The sequence below is a fragment of the Carettochelys insculpta genome, chromosome 7 (genome assembly GCF_033958435.1).
Source record: "Carettochelys insculpta isolate YL-2023 chromosome 7, ASM3395843v1, whole genome shotgun sequence".
In the NCBI taxonomy this organism is placed as follows: Eukaryota; Metazoa; Chordata; order Testudines; family Carettochelyidae; genus Carettochelys; species Carettochelys insculpta.
The window spans coordinates 45295334-45315041 of record NC_134143.1 but is presented as its reverse complement, the minus strand read 5'-3'; the positions used below and the strand labels follow the sequence as shown (position 1 = coordinate 45315041).

General features: G+C 44.7%; 1 protein-coding gene across 1 annotated transcript in view; it reads right to left on the bottom strand.

Annotated features, from left to right (window-relative positions):
* Nucleotides 1-19708, bottom strand: part of CFAP46 (cilia and flagella associated protein 46) — a 167993-nt gene that overhangs the window by 66185 nt on the left and 82100 nt on the right. The window contains exons 24-29 of the mRNA XM_074999578.1: nucleotides 12975-13106; nucleotides 9635-9800; nucleotides 5235-5319; nucleotides 5008-5146; nucleotides 3783-3966; nucleotides 422-581 (exon numbers count right to left, since the gene is read on the bottom strand). Coding sequence (XP_074855679.1) covers nucleotides 422-581; nucleotides 3783-3966; nucleotides 5008-5146; nucleotides 5235-5319; nucleotides 9635-9800; nucleotides 12975-13106 — 866 coding nt within the window. The remainder of the gene's footprint in view (nucleotides 1-421; nucleotides 582-3782; nucleotides 3967-5007; nucleotides 5147-5234; nucleotides 5320-9634; nucleotides 9801-12974; nucleotides 13107-19708) is intronic.

The following is a 19708-nucleotide window of genomic DNA, read 5'->3' as shown; positions in this document are numbered from 1 at the left end:
AAGCAGAAAGTCAGATTTTATCTCTTATTATATTGAGCATTCATGGACAAGTAAAGCCTATGTCTGCATTTTGCCATCTGGAAAACGGGTACAAACCAGACACCTACCCCAACCATACTGTTTTTTAAGAATCTCTTGCACCTTTATGTCAGCCTGTTTCATTTCTTTCATGCTTAAGAGCCTGACACACAGCTACTGACTTCAATGAGTTTTGAATCAAGCCTTAAGTAAAGGAATTCAAGGTTTTATTTCGTCTTCCTTTTAAACTCTTTTGTAGACGAGGAAACAAGTATTGTATAAGCCTTTTCATATGTGAAAAATGATCCCTTGCTTTTATCCTGTAAAAGATAGTAAGACAAAAAGCATACACTGCATTCAAATACTAACGTTATTTTGAAGGATAAGTATGTCAGTTGCATACCTACTTCTTCAGTAGGTCCTGTGTCAAGTTTCAAATGTAGCAAGATATCTACTGCCCAGTCCAGATATTTAATAGCACCATTAAGAGGAAACTGATTGCAATATAACCATTCTGCAAATTCCATTAGATAATCAACTTTCTGCCACTCACTTCCTTGTTTCTGCAGTAAAGACAGTAGGAGTTAGTTCATGCATTACAGTTTGTAACATCAAATTACCAATATTATGATCTACATAGACTTGTCATTAGTTTTTTGGAAGCAAACATTTAATTTTGAATATGGAGTGTGAATAAGTAGAGTCAGGCCAGAAGGCTCTGGAGAATAACAGAAGGGATACATATAAGATACAGACTAAATAGGCCCCTTTTAGAACATAAAAACGGACATACTGGGACAGAACAAAGGCTCATCCAGTCCAGTGTCCTGTCTGCCAACAGCGGCCAATACCAGGAGCCCCAGAGGGAGTGGACCATTCAAACAGTCTCTCTCCTGTCATCTATCTCCAGCTCTGACAAACAGAAGATGGACCTAACCTCCATGAATTTATCTAGGTCTTTTTTAAACTCTGTTATAGTCCTAGCCGTCACAATCTCCTCTGGCAAGGAGTTCCACATGTTGACTGCGTGCTGTGTGAAAAAGAACTTCCCTTTATTTATTTTAAACCTGCTGCCCATAATTTCATTTGGTGTCCTCTAGTTTTGATATTATGAGAACAAGTAAATAATTTTTCCTTGTTCACTTTCTCCATACCACTCTTCATTTTATATACCTCTATCATATACCCACTTAATCTCCTCTTTTCTAAGATGAAAAGTCCTAGTCTCCTTAATCTCTTTTCTTATGGGACCCGTTCCAAACCCCTAATAATTTTAGTTGCCCTTTTTTGAACGTTTTCTAATGCCAATGTGTCTTTTGAGATGAAGTGACCACACCTGTACACAGTATTCAAGATGTGGGCATACTCTGGTTTTCTACAAGAGCAATAAGATATTCTCCATCTTATTCTCTATCTCTTTTTTAATGATTCCTAACATCCTGTTTGCTTTTTTGACTGCTGATGCACACTGCATGGATGTTTTCAGAGAACTATTCACGATTACTCCAAGATCTCTTTCCTGATGAGTTGTAGCTAAATTAGCCCGTCATACTGTATATATAGTTCAGGGCCCAATTAAGAACCAGTTGAGACTGGTTGAAATGGCTCCGTTAGGTCAGTGCATGCAAGGATTTGAGGAAAGAAGATGCTGTGGAGGATCTGAGAGGAGCAAGTGCAAGCAGGTATCAGAAAGAAGAGCCGGCAGGTAAAAAGGGTTCTGGGGATGGCTGTGGGAAAGTGGCTTGGGGAATCATAGCTGTCACACAGCTGCTATTGGAGATATTTGCTAGCAGCTGCTCTCACAGAATCCACAGACTGGAGCTAGGAGAAGAGGTGGATCTGGGTTCCACCCACCATCCTCTTCTCACTACAGCACAGGAATAGGTTTTGGTAAAGGGGTTTGTCCTGCTCTGTTTCACTCTGAAGTACCACAGAGACTATGGAATTTGGTTTCCCCAATTTTCCCCATGCTGGTCAATGATGACAGTAGCTCAACAAATAGCAAGCTGGTGCCCTAGAGAAAGTGCCTAAACCAAGGGCTGCTGTGAACGTCTGAGGCAAGCAATCTGCCTAAAAGTGCAGGACACACCAAGATTGCAGACGAGCTTTGTCACAAACAGGAGAAGATTTGCAAACAATTAATTGACACTGCCTAACCAGGGAAAATGCCTAACTGAATGTAATAAAAATATTGGTTTAATTTCTTTTTCTTTTTAATTTTCTTTTATTAAATTTTCCATCAATTATTTATGGTTAGTCTTCCTTGAGAAAGACCATGCGCAATTCAAATGAGACAGAGATTTCCAGGACTTAAACTACCTCCATTTGTTTTTCTACAAGAAAAGTAATTTAAAAATTATGAAAAACAGTCCACACCAAATTAACAAGCTTATAGAATAACTTGAAAACATTTATTCTTTCTATTAAATTGAACTATTTTAAGCTATTATAAATAATGCTAAATGAACATGTTGATAATGATTTATACTTGCATATACTTTTAGAATGATGGAGACAATCAAAGAAACAATTTTTGCTCTTTTGTTAATTATCAGTCTTTCCATATTGGGAAGGACGAAGCAGTGAGACAGTAGAATGGATGGCTGAGGGAAGATGGCTACGAGCGGAAACTGAAGAATGCAAACGAATAATGACTAGGTGTTGCATTAAATCTCCTTGACTGTGTCCACACTTGGCCAAAATTTTGAAATGGATGTAGTAATGGCCAAATTGGAGAATACTAATGAGCCAATGAAATGAATATTCAGCGCCTCATTAGCATGCTGCTGGCTGTGGCACTTCGAAAGTGCTGCTTTTGGCTCCCATGTGGCTCGGCTACACGGGGGTCCTTTTCGAAAAGAACCCGCACATTTGAAATTCCCTTATTCCTAACAGCTGATAGGAAAAAGGGGATTTTGATGTTTGCAGGGTCCTTTTGAAAAGGACTCCAGTGTAGCTGAGCCGCGCATGAGCAAAAAGGGCCACTTCTGAAGTGCTGCGGCTGGCAGCATGCTAATGAGGTGCTGAATATTCATTTCAGCACCACATTAGTATCCTCCAATTTGGCCATTAGCATGGCCATTTCGAAATCTTGGCCAAGTGTGGCCACAGCCCTTGACTGGTGTTAAATCTGATTCTGAACACGATATTGCCAGGAGTATTGTCGAACGACTCTCAACACCTTTGCCCACAATTTGGGCAACGTCTACTTATACTTTTACAATAAACATGTAATCGTCTTTGCTATAGATAATTTAGTTCTTAAGAGTAGGCAATGTATGCACTTCTTAATAGTTTTTATTTCTACTAAAGGTTATGTGGCTAGTGCATCATATATACTATTTCATCCACAGCCTCATCCACCAAATCTATGGAGGTCATGTACAGTTTTTGAACCACTTCAAAAGACTTTAGAGAAGACCTCAAATGATGATCTGGAGAAGCAGACTGATGTGGAATTATCTTTTAGAAAATGTATATGATTATCTTTACATGGTATGAAATTTATTTATATAAAATGTTCCCTTTTTCCATTATATATTCAAGTCGGGATTTTTTTGACCTCTGTTCAAAGTAACTACAGAAAGATCTAACAATTACTACTTTTGTACTACTTGCTTTAGGCAAGGATGTCTGAATACCTTCTGTATTACCATCTCACAAACCACCTTTAAAAATATAGCTATATACTGTTGCATAGTTTCAAACAATGAACTTAAAATTATATTTGCTTAAGAATCTACTAAAACTAACAACATAGAAACCTGTAAAGCTTCAATGGCTCTCTGATAACAGGTTAACTGCCCAACAACGTCTTTGGAGATTGCTGCCAGACGATGCCACATATGTGACAAATAGTCCTCACTCTCATCCTTGAATTTCTGAATGTCCATCATAAAGTTACGTCCAAGTCGTGCCTTCACTATAACCATATGTTTGAAAATGAGGCTAAAAAAGAGTTAGACATTAATCAGTTTCTTAGCTATACAATTATGCACTGTACCCTACAGTATGGTACATTTGTGAAGGTAACTGCATTTCGTTACTCATTTTTCTTTTACAGCAAAGTTAAATTACCTCCTCCTCTGGACATTTAGAAAACTTATACATGAGACCTTAATCCTACAAAGATGTACAAAGATAAGCGTATGCATTGTGCTCAGTTCCTTTTATATCAGTGGGATTACTCAAGGGAGAGCCTCATCTATTACTAATTATCATAGCTGCGTGCTTAAGCCTTTGCATATTTGTGTTTCCAGGATCAGAGCCTGAACTTGCTTATAATCTAATTCACAGTTGTATCTTTGTTTAATTGGCTTGCTTAATTAGTTAATTAGATTCAGAATCTATCACTCATGTATACAACACTGAAAGCTGCAGTAAAAGTAATTTAGAGTTGCCAGTGGCCACCGAGTCTTGCTTTCTTATTTTATATTACATAATACATGCCCCTCCCCACCATTTTTTTTTGGAACATCATGGCCACAGACCATAACAGTGATGTCATAAATCTTGTCCCTACTTTACTTCAGCATAACTCAGCTTTTCCAAGGGAATCCCTTTCTATACCTTTTTCCTCTCAAAAAAGAGAAGTGCCACTGAGTTCAATGTGGCTTACTACAAAATTAAGAACACTCGAAGCATAGTTAATCTTTGTTTTTTTGGTCACTTGATTTAAATTAATGGATTTTTTTGGTAATTTAAATTGCTTTGATTTAAATCCTGCTAATTGGGAGGTTTTTTGTGACAAACTACACAAACATTTTAATTATAAGAAGCAGTTGAAGACTGATCCCTTCTTTGATACTCAAGAACTGGACAAAGGAGCAGGAAAAAGATACAATATCGTCTTCTGTTATAAAAATTGTCAGCTCAACAAAAAGACAACTTCTTTATTTGTGTAAAATATATATTCAAACGGCATCCATATTTTTATATTTTTCAAGAGCTAGGATGCTTAAAATATCATAAAGAGATCAACCAACTTACAGTCTATGTTTAGTCCGAGGCAGAACGTGAATGGCTTCATCTAACACTTTTAGCCCTGTCTCCCAATCACTTTTATCAGCATACATGTGGAATAATAAACCATACAGAGATGTTCTTAATGTCAGATCCTCTTCAGTACCTTTTGAAATGCATTCAAATTACAGATTAACTATCTCACAGAAATATTTGGGCTATTCATTATTACAAGACAAGAATAACATAAATACCTGGGAGAAAATGGCCTTCTGATGATTCATTACTTTGAAAATCCTTTGTAGGCCACTGATGAAGCTGCATCATATTTTCTGTTTCCTAAAAAGACAAACAAAATAAAGTGGTACTTACATTTTTGTTAGCACAGCTCTTCAGGTTGGTACCATTTTCTATGCATAATTAGTATAAATTAAATTATATTTAAACTATTAATATACTAACAGCAATTATTAATCAGGAGGGTGATTATGTCACCTAATAAGCAATGGAAGTTAAAAACAACAACTGTTTTCCTTCAAATCAATGTTTCTAATGACACGGGGTATTACACACTTGTGCTGATTAAACAATGAACTGTATCATACATTCTGATACCAAAATGGTGTCTGAGATAACTATATGTTGTCTTGGCTTAGTCGGCTTTGTTATATAACTGAATCACCACAAATATCACAGAATTAAGAGATTTTTGCATGGACTTTTTATCCTGTTTCTAATGTCCCAACCCCAAAGATAATTCTTTATGTGTCTGTCTGTTTCTGCATGCCAACTCTGAAGGTATGGTTCTGCTGACCACACATGACACTCCCCTTCCAGAAGGGGAATGCAAATGAGCGAGATCAAAAAGGTAAATGAAGTATGGATTTACATATCTTGCACCTCATTTGCATAATCTCATATAATCATGCTTCTGGAACAGACATTTCCTGAAGCAAAAACAGCCATGTAGATGGGGTTCCTTTGGGAAAAAAAAAAAACATTTTTGATAGAACCCTTCTTCCTGAAACTCCACCCCCCACTCCAGTTTGTGACCATAACTCATTGTGCTGTCAGCCACTCAGAATAGCCAAGCTCCATCCTCTTTGGAACTCCCTTTCAGGTAGTTTGAAGGCTGATATCAAATCCCCCCCACATTCTCTTTTCTGCAGACTAAATAAGCCCAGTTGTCTCAGCCTCTCCTAAGTCATACGTTCTCATCCTCTAATAATTTTTGTTGCCCTCTCTCCAATTTTTTGGAATCCTTTCTATTGTGTGGAGCCCAAAACTGGACACAATACTTAAGATGTGGTCTTGCCAGTGCTGAATAGAGGGAAACAATCACTTCCCTCCATCTGCTAGCAATGCTCCAACTAAAGCAGCTTAATATGCTGTTAGCCTTCTTAGCAACACACCCAGCTTGACTCACATCCACCTTCCAGACTACTGTAATCACCACAGTAAACCCCCGCTTTACATGATTTTGACATATACCTTAGTTGTATTAACGCAATTGTTGAAATCCCAGGCTCCAGCTGCTTGCTTCCTCCAGCAGGGGGAAGTGGGTGGCTGGAGCCTGGTGGGGCACAGTTGGGTAAAGCCAGGAGGATGCCGCTGCTGGGAAGAGTGGGAAGGAAGGAAAAAGCCCCTCAGCTTCAAGGAGCCTGGAAAATGACCAGGCACTGCTGCACCGGGCTCCAGGCTCCCAGGGGCTGAGAGGAGGAAGAATGGGTCCTCTTCACCAGACTTACACGAAATTTTGGGGGTTGTAAGAAATGCAACTCCCACATAACTCAGGTTTTACTGCATCATTTTCTGCAGAACTGCCACTTAGCCAGTTGGACCTCAGCTTGTAGCAGTGTGTGGGATTCTTCCATTTGAATTGCAAGAATCTGCACTTGTCCTTTTTGAATCTCATCAGATTTCCTTGGGCCCAGTCCATCAATTTATCTAGGTCACTCTGGATCCTATTCTTACCCTCCAGTATATCTATCCCTCCTCCATGCTCCAAAGTTATCCACAAAGTTTATGAGGGTTTAATCCATGCCATCATCCTGATCATTAATGAAGATGCTAAAAAATACCAGCCCCAGAACTGATCCCTGGGGCACACCCCATGATACCTGCTGCCAACCTGAACAGCAAGCAGTTGATCACTACCAATTGAGACCGATGATCCAGCCAGTTTTCTATCTGCTGTGACAGACCACTGCCGGGGGGCTATAGGACCCTGCAGAAGGGCTGGTATACGGGCTGGTGGGGGAATGCATTTTTGTTTCCCAATTCAGGCAGACAGTGGGGGGCCTCATTAGCCTCAGCTGTGGCTAATGGTTGATCAGCAGTCATTGGCTAGCTGAGGCTTTGCACTCACTATAAAAGGTTCCCCCTTAGCTGGTTGCAAGGGGGAAAGGTTTTGGAAGGTGCACAGCAAGAGCAAGAGCAAGAGCAAGAGCAAGAGCAAGAGCAAGAGCAAGAGCAAGAGCAAGAGCAAGAGCAAGAGCAAGAGCAAGAGCAAAGACAGGGAAGCGGTGGGTGAAGTGGCCCAGGGGTAGGTTGCTACACTGGGGCAGGGGAGAAGGCCCTGCCAGCAGCCACCTGACCTTGTAGTGACCCTGGGTTGGAGTCCAGGGTAGAGGGTGGGTCTGGACTCCCCCCAACCCTTCCCTGAGGGCTATTCCACTAGCCCAGGCGCAGGCCTGCAAGGCGATTGGCTTTATTTTATCCCCAGTTGGACTTGCCTATGATGAGGATGGCTCGCTAAGCGGAGACCCCTGCCTCTGGAAAGGCCTGGGCAGATAAGGGGTCTCCGTGAGTTTCTGAGGCACAATAGAGAAAACCGTCAGGAAGTGCAGGGACCCACAGGGGTTGGCAAGGGACTTTGTCACACTGCCTATTAGTCCATTCATCCAAGGCATACTACTTTAACTTGCTGCCAATACTACTATGGGAGACCACATCAAAAGCTTTGCTAAAATCAAGGTATACCATGTGCACCACTATAACAGCAACTAACCACTACCATTCAATGCCAGCATAAGCTCAGAAGCATGAGTTATAAACTTTCTAAAAGCAGATATTTCTTCTTATGCGTAAGTGTGGATGTTTTTGTGATCTACATAAATGTCTATACATTTTTATGACTCCTGTTAAGGTTTTACTCCAAATGATATCCTCTTGCAATGAGTTTCATACATTAATTATGCATCATATAAAAACATTTCCTTTTATCCTTTTAAAATATATTTCTTAAGTTCTGTAAACAACCAGACCTTAAGCAATAAGTTTCTAGTGGCAGTAATTACCTTATCAAATCAATCAAAACACTTAAGTTTACAAATCTTCACATCATTATACTTTCAAGTACAGAGTAGCAACCATCAATATTATCTTCTAATCTCTTTGAATCAGCAGACCAGTCATTGGTTTTGCTTACTTATGATTTATATATTACTTAAGGGGGTGGGAAATAAAACTCCATTTTCTGTTCCTTATTATGCACCCTGCTACTATATGATCTAAAATATGGCCTGATATTGAAATGGTACACTATTGCATTAGTGAACCTGAATGCAACAATATATGAACAAGATTTTAAGGGCCTGATATAAAACCCATTGAAGTGGATGAAAAGATTCAATGGGAGATGTATTAGTTCTCTGAAGATGGAATTCTAAAACTCCAGGTCCTCGTGAAATATAAAAGAAAAGCAAAAATGTCTCAATAAAAGTCATGTTTCCGTGTGACAGTGTGCACATATCACGAGATGATTTGTGGTCCCATCTGGTCTTAAAGTTCATGTCCATCAAATTTGAAGAAAATTAATGTGATACCATCTATTATAGAGCAAATATTTTTCATGTACCTACCTATGAGATGGTATTTAGAAAGATGCCTATTTCCACTGTGTGTAAGGGGTTTTATTGAAAAGGTTTAAAGAGCATTTCATTTTATTCTTGACTCTTAACACCCCTGCAGTTACAGTTTTCCCCTAAAAACTGTTGAATATTTTATTAAATATCATCCCTCTCTGAAGAAAACATGAAAAAAAATCAGGAAAGTGGAAGAGAAATCAGATATTTTGCAGTTACAAGGCACTGTCATTTACTGGATTTGTCTTTGAATGTTGCTATGGATCAAAAGCAATATGACCTACTATCTTCACCAATCTGCAAGTGACTTATTTTTCCCATATTTTCTTATAATAATATTTTCTGTTAATACCTTTTTGTAAGCTTTAGAAAGAGACATCTGCAAGTTATAAGTTAAAGCAAACCTTTTTAAAGAACACAGTTCCACTTGAGAGGTTATTGATGAGGTGGGTCAACCAAGAATGTAAGTGCTCATACAAGATGCTACACTGATAAACTTAAAGCCATAATGTCCAACCAGTTCTGAAGCAGTAGCCACTACAGTGAACTAGACACATTATGCCAAAAATATATGTATTGTTCAAGAGAGCTAGCCACCCTAAAACAGCCAAATAGAAACACATGACTAGCATTTTGGACACCATGATCTTGAAGTCTTCTCCTTTCCCTCAGGAAAGGAAATCCTGAAATAAACTTCCATATTTTCAAAGTGAAGCAAAATTTTGCTTCAAAATCACAACCGACCAGTAAACACTACTGAAATACTTCTACTTATTATACAGCCTCACCTGCTTAATTTTAGATTCTGCTTTAATGATGTTTTGGAGAATTGTTTCTGTGAGCTCTTTAAGCTCTTCTCTGTCTAGTGGAGAACCTATAAAAGGTAAACATGCATTCCAGAAGTGCCTAGCTGCCAGCATTACAAGGGTACAATTTCCTGCTTCACCTGCATATCTGAGAGAGAAAAGCACAACTAAAATGAGAAAAGACAACCATTCATGTTAAACTGCATGCTGTAGACAAAGTCTGCTACACATATCCATGAAACAACACAACTCAATTCCCTTTGTTCCTAAACAGGATTTACAGATGTCCTGCTGAGATGAGAGACTTTTGAATTTATCCCCTACATAAAGCATTTTCCATTTTGGGTAATGATTATATTCATGCTCACAATGGGGAACAGACATCATGTTTTAAAGGGAGAGTCCTCTATTTAAACTATCCTGCAGGTATCCTGACTTTTTTAAAAAAATCGTTAAATTGTCCCATATTGTCTCTCTCATTCTCATCAGTACTCGTGGGTCCTGCTGGCTGGATAACTGCTTGCCAGCCACCCAGTGGTGACTGTCAAATGGCCAATGATGGAGGTGGGTGTGCAAGGCTGGTGGTGGGGCAATGCTGCAGCATGTGCAAACCACCAGTCCCCCTGCTGGTCTGTAAGCACAGCCCCTGCTGTGTCCAGCTCTCAGACAGCAGAGCTTCACTTCTTGCCCCATTTATGACCAACACTAGTGGCGGTTTGGAGGGCTGGTGAATGGGGGGCAGAGGCTAGGCAGGAGCTTGTTATGTGTCACCTCTGCTGTCCACCCACCAGCCGTTTAGATGCTCCCCCTCTCGCTGCTCTCTCCTGCTTTGCACCTTTACCCCCCAGCTCTGCAGCTCCTCCATATCCCTCCTAGCGGGGCATATCCTGCTCCCAGCACTGTGTAGAGAACTAGTCCCTGACCGGAGCACTCAATTTGCAACAGCCTGGCTAGCTGGGTTCTTTCCTTTCCTCACTGCCTCCAGCTCGATCAGTGACCTGGGAAAGCCTAAGCCTCTTTGGCTGGGTGCACTGGCCAGGGTGAGCCAAGCCTTGCATGAACCCAAGCCCTGCACAGCACAGGCAGGATTGTGGATGGGGGGTAGAGATTTGCAGCCTGTTCATACCCTGCCCTGCAGGCTCCATAGCAGTGCCCAAAGGAGGGGCTTAGAAACTTCTTCACTTGCCTGCCCCCTTGGCCTAGACCCTGCCCTTATAGAGCAGGAAGCTGCTCCTACTCTAGACACCCTCCCCTGATAAGCCACCTCTCTGAATGGTTTCTCTGAAGCCCCTGCAGTCAGATTCCCTGAGCCCTGGTGCACAATGCAGCCTCCATTGAATCACAGAGTTGGAAGAGACCTCAGGGGGTCATCAAGTCCAATCCCTGCTCAAGGCAGGACCAATCCCAACTAAATCACCCCAGTCAGGGCTTTGTCAAGACAGGATTTAAAAACTTCTGGGGATGGAGATTCCACCACCTCCTGGAAAAATAGATTTTCCTAATATCCAAACTAGACTCCCCTCGCTGCACTGCAACTTGAGACCATTGCTCCTTGTTCTATCATCTGTCACCACTTAAACAGCCTCCCCCATCCTCTTTGTAATTCTACTTCAGGTAGTTGGAGGCTGCTATTAACGCCCCACCCCCATTCTTCTCTTCTGTAGACTAAATAAGTCTAAATCTCTCAGACTCTCTTCATAAGTTGTGTGCGCCAGCCTCCTAATCACATTTGCTGCTTTCTACTGGATTCTCTCCAAAGCAGCTACATCCTTTCTGTAATGGGAGGCCCAAAACTGGACCCAGTATTCCAGATGTGGCCTCACCAATGTTGAACAAAGAGGAATAATCACAAACTGCTTCCAGCCACAGTTGCTGAAGGTAGGATGCAGGGAAGAGCATTGCAAAGAAACAGATCAGGTCATCCCTTCCCATTCCCTGCTGGTCACATTTTGGTGGGAAGGCTGAATGAAATCGGGGGCAGGGGTAGTCACGTGATGCTAAATCCCCCACGTGTTGCTTCTGGAAGATATTGCACTATATACCAGGAGAGGTCGGTTTGTCTTGTGGATCCAGCCAGGCATGAAAGGTGAAAAGTGTCAGGTAGGGAAGGTCAGTGAGACATCCACCCCTGCATGTGAGAGGTGAACAAGAGTATATGTGTGTGTCACCCCTTCCCATGTGAACTCTAAAGCCTTTAAGATACGACAGTAAATAAAAAGACTCCAACTGCACAATATTTCTTTTTAACAGGGACTCAGTCAACTTGATATTTAGAATGTTTGGAGTGCATAGTTCTGATTGCTGTTGAACTTCCTTGAACACAATTAATTTGATCAGGTGAACCATATTTTGCACAAAGAAACATGGTCACCTTAACACACACAAGAGTGTTGGAAAGTAAGAAATAAGTAAAAAGTATACTTTTATTTGATACCAGTAATATGTGTTACGCTTAATTGTAACAAATGTAAAGATTCTTTATTACTAACGTTAATGAAATTGTGCTTAGGACTCACATTAAAAATCTTCATAAACTACTGTGTTGTTGTCTCCCAGCCATGTTTCGTATCATTAGTTACAGTATCATTTAAAAATAAAATTCTTAAACTACTATGTGGTTTCACACAGTATGATGAAGTACCAAAGTAACACAAGGACATGAGTCCCAGGTTCTCTACAAGCACAGCTTGTGACAATATTCCATGCAATTGTTATTTTGTGGCCTGAAGTTAATAATTCTCTGTAGTTGTAGTATCATGCCATTTTAAAATCACTGGCTTAAATCTCATCATCTAGCTGAGAGCGGGTATCTCATGAATTAACATTGTTACCAAAGGATGATCCTTAAGGCTTGCTCCTTACGCCTACCACAGTGTTTACAAAGTCATGCAATTTCAGCCTCTGTTTCTCTTCCTATAACTTGTCACTGGATTTATTATTCCAGCCAGTGTTTTGCAAGCAGTATTTCTAACTTCCCTCTTGGAATCTCTACCCAGCTGTCCTCCTTTGCCCAATTCACTACAGAATACTTGATTTTTATGAAGGAGTCTCTGCTTATCATTTGCCTTTAAAGGAGCATGGAACTGTGAGCTTTAACTGGATAACCCCTAATGGTTCTAAGTATTAGAAAGGTAGCTGAGTTAGTCTGTATCTTCAAAATCAACAAGAAGTCCTGTAGTACTTTATAGACTAACATATTTTGGAGCATAAGCTTTCGTAGGCAAAGACCCACTCCTGGTTCTAATGGTTCTGTTATACTGGTTCCTCAAACTTCTCCCATCTGTAAAATTATTTTGCTGCACTTCATGAAAATATAACATACCTTGCACTCTGAACAAAGGCTTTTGATGCTGCTAAGCGTAAATGCTTTTTTCCAGCCAAATTTTCCATTGTACTCCTCCCCTGCAGACAAGCAACAGTACTTAACATTTCTTGTCTTGCCGTGTGATCATCCCTGCATAAAGACAAATAATTCAAATGTATTCTAATCCGATAGACTAAGGATGCATCCATTCCCAGTGACTGATGTCTACAATCTTGGTATTTACTAAATAATTGTGTTCCAGACTTTGTACTTAACATATACTTAGTTTCTATGAAAACTAAAAATGAAATCTGAATCTTTTTTTATAATCTGATACCAAATTATGGAACTAATATGCTGTGTAGCATCACGCAAACATTACTCCCTACTTTATATACTCTACCTTTCTGGTTCTGCAAGAATACTCGTCATATTAGGGATAACAAGGTGACACAGGACCCCTCATTGCTTTGACATTAATTTTAGAGATAAAACATTAGCATTTATCACCTGCTTATATATAGTCAAAATCCAAGTCAAACAAAGTCTTCATTTAAGGTTGTAAGATAGCTAGCCTAAAAGGCTGCATCTACGCTACAGCTCCATTTTGAAAGGACAGCTTTCAGACCTAACATTGAAGGACAGCCTTTCGAAATGGAGAGTCCACACAGGCAAGTGGGGAGTGAAGGTTCCATCCGCCCTTTCGAATGGCCCCCACGCATCCCAGGGCTTTGTTTCGAAAGTACAGGGACAGGAAGTGATGCAGGCAGGGTTGCATAGTGCAAGACCCCTTCTAGGGCCACCACCTGCTGTCCCTTTAAAGGGTCCTCCAGCCCAAGCCTCAGCTTACACACGCTGAGGGCCAGCTACCTATGCCCAGGCACGCAGGGAGAGTAAGCAGAGGAGGCACCCCAGGACCCACGGACCCCGAGCAGCTCTCCCACAATATTGAGGCCATGGCTGATGCACTGGCTGCAGTCCTGATAGTTGTAAACCAGTGACTCTGGGTGGTCACCCTCCTGAAGGCCCTCCTCAGGGTGTGATCCTCCCCACTTGTCCCCCCCGGTCACCTGCCACCTCTGTGGCTTCCCCACAAGCAGCAACTGGTAGGACCGGCTGGTGCTGGAGGACTGGGGCAATGACCAGTGGCTACAGAACTTCAGGATGACCAAGGGGATACTCCTGGAGCTCTGTCACTGGCTTGCCCCAGTCCTCCAGCACCGTGACACCTGCATGAAGCTGGCATTCCAGCTCCAGAAAAGGGTGGTCATCGCCCTCTGGAAACTGGCCACCCCAGACGCTCATCAATCTGTCGTCCACCAGTTCAGGGTGGGCAGGGCCACCATCGGGGCTGTCCTCAACAAGGTAAACCATGCCCGGGTCACACCTAGACTGCATGCAGGGGACAGCGGGAAGGAGGCACCATTGGGAACCGGGGACGTGCGCCCTAGCAGGGGTGGGACAGGGATGGAGATGGGCAGGCATGCAGGGGGCAGAGGGCAAGTGCCCCAGGGAGGCCTGTCCTGCAGGGGATAGGGACAGGCAGGCACACTGCAACCCACCCCCAACAATCTGCAGGTCATTCGGGTCATCAACAGGGTCCTCCTGCAGCAGCTGATCTGTGTTGGGGACCTGGATAACACCATCTGGGGGTTCAAGGAGCTGGGCTTCCTGAACTGCTTCCAGGCACTGGACAGCACAAACATTGCCATCCAGGCCTCAGAGCACAGCATTGGAGCCTATGTGAATTGAAAGGGCTACCACTCCATGGTCCTGCAGGCGCTTGTCAACGCAAACAGTCACTTCCAGGACATCAGCGTGGGCTGGTCCAGCCATGGCCATGACACCAGGGTGTTGCGGAACTTGGGGCTCGGCTGCTGCATGGATGAGGGAACTTTCATTGCCCAGCAGGAGCTCCCCATAGGGACATGATGCTGCTGCCCTGCATTGTGGCAAACATGGCCTACCCCCTGCAGGCCTGACTGATGAGGCCATACATGGGGCACACACAGCCCAGCCAAGACATTTTTAATGAGTGGCTCAACTGGGCCTGCAATATGGTTGAACAGGAATTCAGCCACTTGAAGAGGCACCTTAGATGCCTCCTCACCAGGCTGGAGGTGGGCCTCCATAGCATCCCCGCAGTGTTTGGGGCCTGCTGCATCCTGCACAACTTTGTGGAGGTGAAGCATGAACTCTTTGTGCAAGGGTGGGCTGCCGAGTTGGGGCGTGGGTACGAAGAGCCCCCTTCTGCCCTGTGCCACAAGGTCCAGCAGGACGGGTTGCGGTTACCGGGTGCCCTGTGCTCGGCCTTCGAGCGGGGGCCACAGTGACCCCCCATCCTGCACACAGACCTCCCACAACCACCACCCTGCAACACACCACTCACCACGACCACCACACATGCACAGGGGACACAGGGTTAAACAGAACAATAAACTGTTTACTGGAAGGTAACTGTCTGCCTCTGCATGATCAAGAGAACTACATACAGGTAGGAGGGGGAACAGCTAACGGGGAGTTGGGGAGAACTAGGTACAGGAGAGAGGGGGAACAGTTAACAGGGTGCTGGGGGGAACTATGTACAGGCTCATAGTGGCCCCAGGCAGGCCCCCTGTGAGCCCTGGGGAGTTGGGATTGAGGTATGGGGTTTTACTCCTTGAAGGGGGTTGATGGTCTGGATCTCCGTTGCCCATGCTTGCCCCTTCCCCCCGATGTCCGGGGGTCCCATCAGGGCTGGGCTGCGGTGAGGTTCCTGCAGCCTTGCCAGGGTCGGTGCAGGGGGAGTGGGGGCAGGGGGTGAGGCCTCCACCTGGCTGGCACTGGCCAGCAACACTTGGGCCAGCTGCATGAGGCCAGCCAGTGGGAGGTGGGGTGCCACCAGGGAAGCAAGGTCAGGCTCGTGGGGGAGCAACTGCAGAGGGTGGGGGGTGACGGTGGGGTGGTGGGTGGGAGGGGCATGTGACGAAGGGGCTTATGATAGGGCAGCAGCTGGGGCCAGGTGGTCGACCATGGCCTGGGTCAGGGCATCCAGGTTGGCCGCCATCCAATCCCAGGCCTGCCACTCCATGGCGAGCCACCCCCAAAGCACATCCGTCAGGTCCTGCAGGCCTGTAGTATGAGCTGTATCCCCCGCCTCCTCCTCCCTTGCCCTCAGTGGTCAGGCTCCTGGGGCCTGTGACAGGGCTGGTCCAGCTGCCGGAGCTGTGGAGACAGAAGAGGGGAAAGGAACAGGCCATTAGTCCTGAGTGATGGCCCCTCAGAACTCCCGCCTTCCCTCTGCTCCCTGTGCTGGGGAACCTACAGGGACCACGTTGTGGGGTTCCCCGTCTGGGTGCTGCGAGCATGAGCCCCACTCCGTGACTCCCAATCACTCCATGGCCGGGCGGCCTGTGGTGCTGTCCTGGCCACATGGTGCTGAGTGCTGCATGTGGGCCCCCTGAAGCTGGGGGAGCAGGGCCGTCTAGCCTGCATGTGTCCCAGGTCCGAAGGCCAAGTGGGTGGGCTGCAGCCGCCCCGGGTAGAACCAAGAGCCCCCTCCCCAAGCCCCACAGCAACTGGTGTACACAGCACATACTTTAGGTCACTTCAGGAACTCAGGCAAAGCACGGTTGGCCGAGGGCCCAGCTAGATGGGCCAGTGGAACTTTGATGACGAGGGCCCCCTCGCTCAAGCTCTTGTCATCGTTGATGCTCTGGAGCCTCCATGGGTGCCTGTTGCCAGCCGCCGGTCCCGGGTGGTCCTTTCCCTCCATCCCTGTCTCAGGCTCCAGCTCTGTGTCAGGGTCCGTGGTGTCAAAGACCACGGCCAGAGGTCCTGCCTCCTTGGGCCCAAGGAGGTGGCCCAGTTCTTTAAAGTTGGGGCAGCTGGTGGGCACTGCCCCCAACCACCCAGCTGTGTCCCGGGCCCTGAAATAGCCCTGCTGAAGCTCCTACATCTTAGACCTCACCTGGTCCGGGGTGTGGGTGGGGTGACCCTGGCTGGTGAGGCCCTTGAAGAGGCACTTGACTGGCTGTGGAACTATGTTGCTGGACCCTCATCTGGCGCAGGATCTCCTCATCTTCCCAGAAGGTGAGGAGGTCCCACAGCTTGGCCTTGGTCCACGAGGGGCCCAGCACTTCGAGGCCTGGCTGCCCTCCTGGGAGGACTCCCTGGTGTCCTTAGGGGACCCCTGGCATGGACAGGGGTTCAGGGTGCTGGCCATATTGCTGGAGGGCAGGGCAGGCTGGCTGGGGCCTGGGAGCTGGGAGAAGGCTGTGCAGTAGCGTGGGCTCTCTGCTGCCTGCGTGCTCTCAGCTTCCTGGCTGGGGGTTTGTGGGAGCTTGCTTCCTTAAACGGGGCCAGATGCTAGAGCCAATGAGCTCCATTTGTGCTGTGAGTGATGGCGCTGCTGCCTGCCAGCTGATCACCGCCATGGAGGAATCTATCTTTCGAAACAGCCATCTGCAGAGTGTCTACACTTGCTCTCTTTTGAAATAATCTTTTGAAGGGAGGGCACTCTTCCCACCGTGGGAATGGAGAACCAGCTTTGACAGAATGGTCCCCTTCTTTTGAATTTCGAAAGATCGTGGAGTGCGTGTAGACATTCCACAGGTTATTTCAAAAGAAGGCTGTCTTTGGACCTCACTTTCAAATGTACTTGCTAGTGTAGATGCACCTAAAGTTGTGTTTGTATTTTAGAAAACAAAACAAAGCAGTATGGAAACTTTCTTATCCTTGTTCCTTCCAGGGCTGCTCTTTCCACACTTTAAGACTAGATCTACATGACAGCCTGTGTCCACATAAGCAGTAATACGTTAGCATGCTGTCTAGAACCCATCTGGTCAGATGTAACGGTTATCCAGACCAAGTAAGATGGACAAAATGGAAAAAACACCCTGTAACTTTCATAATTACTTGTTTGTGGGATGTTATCTTGCATATAAAACATGCTACGTAAGTTATATTTCTGAGGTAAAAACAACAAGGAATCCTGTGGCACCTTATAAACTAATAGATATTTTGGAGCATAAGCTTTTGTGGGTAAAGACCCACTTTGTCAGATGCAGAATCTCCACTACATTGCACCTGTCAAATGTTCTTCAAAGGTTCCATTATCACATTGTTCACAGGTAAAATGATTTTGGAAGAGGATATTTTTAAAACGTTCACTTGTTTGTGCTGTGTCATCTGAACTTCTTCTAGAGAAAAGTCCAGAGAACTTATCACCCTTTTAAATAGGTCCTGGAATTGTTTAAAATTGTCCCCCCTCTCCCCTCGTACATATTAGGAGAAGGCATGACAGCGTCATTGGGCAATGATAACAGGTGGTGTCCCTTTCTTGTCTGAGGGGTCTTCCTCTTCTTCACCTGTTCTTCATCAGTTTTGAAGATTCAGGTACTGAATATGTGCAGGCAATAATTTGTGCTTAGTCTGGATGTAGTAGACAATCCCAGTTGTGTGGGGTATGTCACCTATGGATTTCAAAATGTCTGTTGGGGTGAAGGGGCCTAGGTGTGCCTTGGGATTGGCTGTTCCACCATGGATGTCTGGGATCAGTATAATATTCGGGTGATGAGGAAGAGGCATGGACTGTGGCTGGCTAGATGATGAAGGTAGGGGAACCAAGTCTGTCTCTGACAGTTTGGTACTATGAGAATAACTTTTGCTGCATCATTTCATATCTTCCTGATCACCCAGTGTATTAATGGTAAGGGTGGGAAAGTGTATAGGAGGATGCCTTCCATGGGGTGAGGAGGGCATCCCTAGTGATCCACTGCCCTGGCCCACTCTGGAACAGAAATTGTGGCACTTCCAATTCAGCTGGATGGTGAAGAGATCGTATTGGGGTTGGCCGCAGTCAAGAAATCTGTTGGATGACCATCTGGTGTATTTTCCATTTGTGTTGTTCAAAGAAGGGACGGCTGAGATAATCTGCCATCGTGCTGAAGAATCCTGGCAGATAGACTGCCATCAGTGTGATTGTGGCAGAAACACCAGTTCTAAAATTGGACCACCTCTGTGCAGAGGGAGCAGGATTGAACTCCACCCTGGCAGTTTATATAGAACATAAATGCAGTGTTGTCTGTTAAAATGTGGATGGTTTTGTTTCATATGATAGGTAGGAAATGATGGCAGGTGTTGCTCACTGCTCTCAGTTCCAGGAGGTTGATATGCAAGTGGGCTTCCTGTGTTGATCATCTGCCTTGTACCATCTGGTCCCCAAGGTGCACTCCCCAACTCAAGAGAGAGGCATCTGTTATAATGTAGGAGGTCTTTTTCTGTCAAAAGGGGACACATTGAGTCATGGCTTCATAGAGTGAGGATGACAAATTGTGTTGTGGGGATTCATCGTCAGTCTCTGGTTGCTCAGGGTTTTCATCATCTCCCTCATCCTTCTGCATTTCAGGTGAGACGGAGACTGGATGGCTCCTCTAATCGGGCTGGATGGTACTGACTGCTGTTGCTTGTAGGAGGCCCATGAGTCCCATGGTGGTCACTGCACAGGAGCAGCATATGGTGATGGATGCCCATATCATTGTTGCATGGAAGCTTGATGTTGAGGTTTGAAATGGGAAGGGTACCAGTGTAGGAGAGGAATGTTGTGTTGAGACTCTGCTTTCCTGCCTTACCACATCTGTGTCACTCTGGATAAATGATGGTGTGCAAGAAAGAAGTCTTATCAGAGATAACTGGTTGGTGCCAAGGAGAGGGGATTGCACCACTAAGTGGACTTCAATGTCCTTCTGCTGTAAGAATTTGGTCAGTGCTGA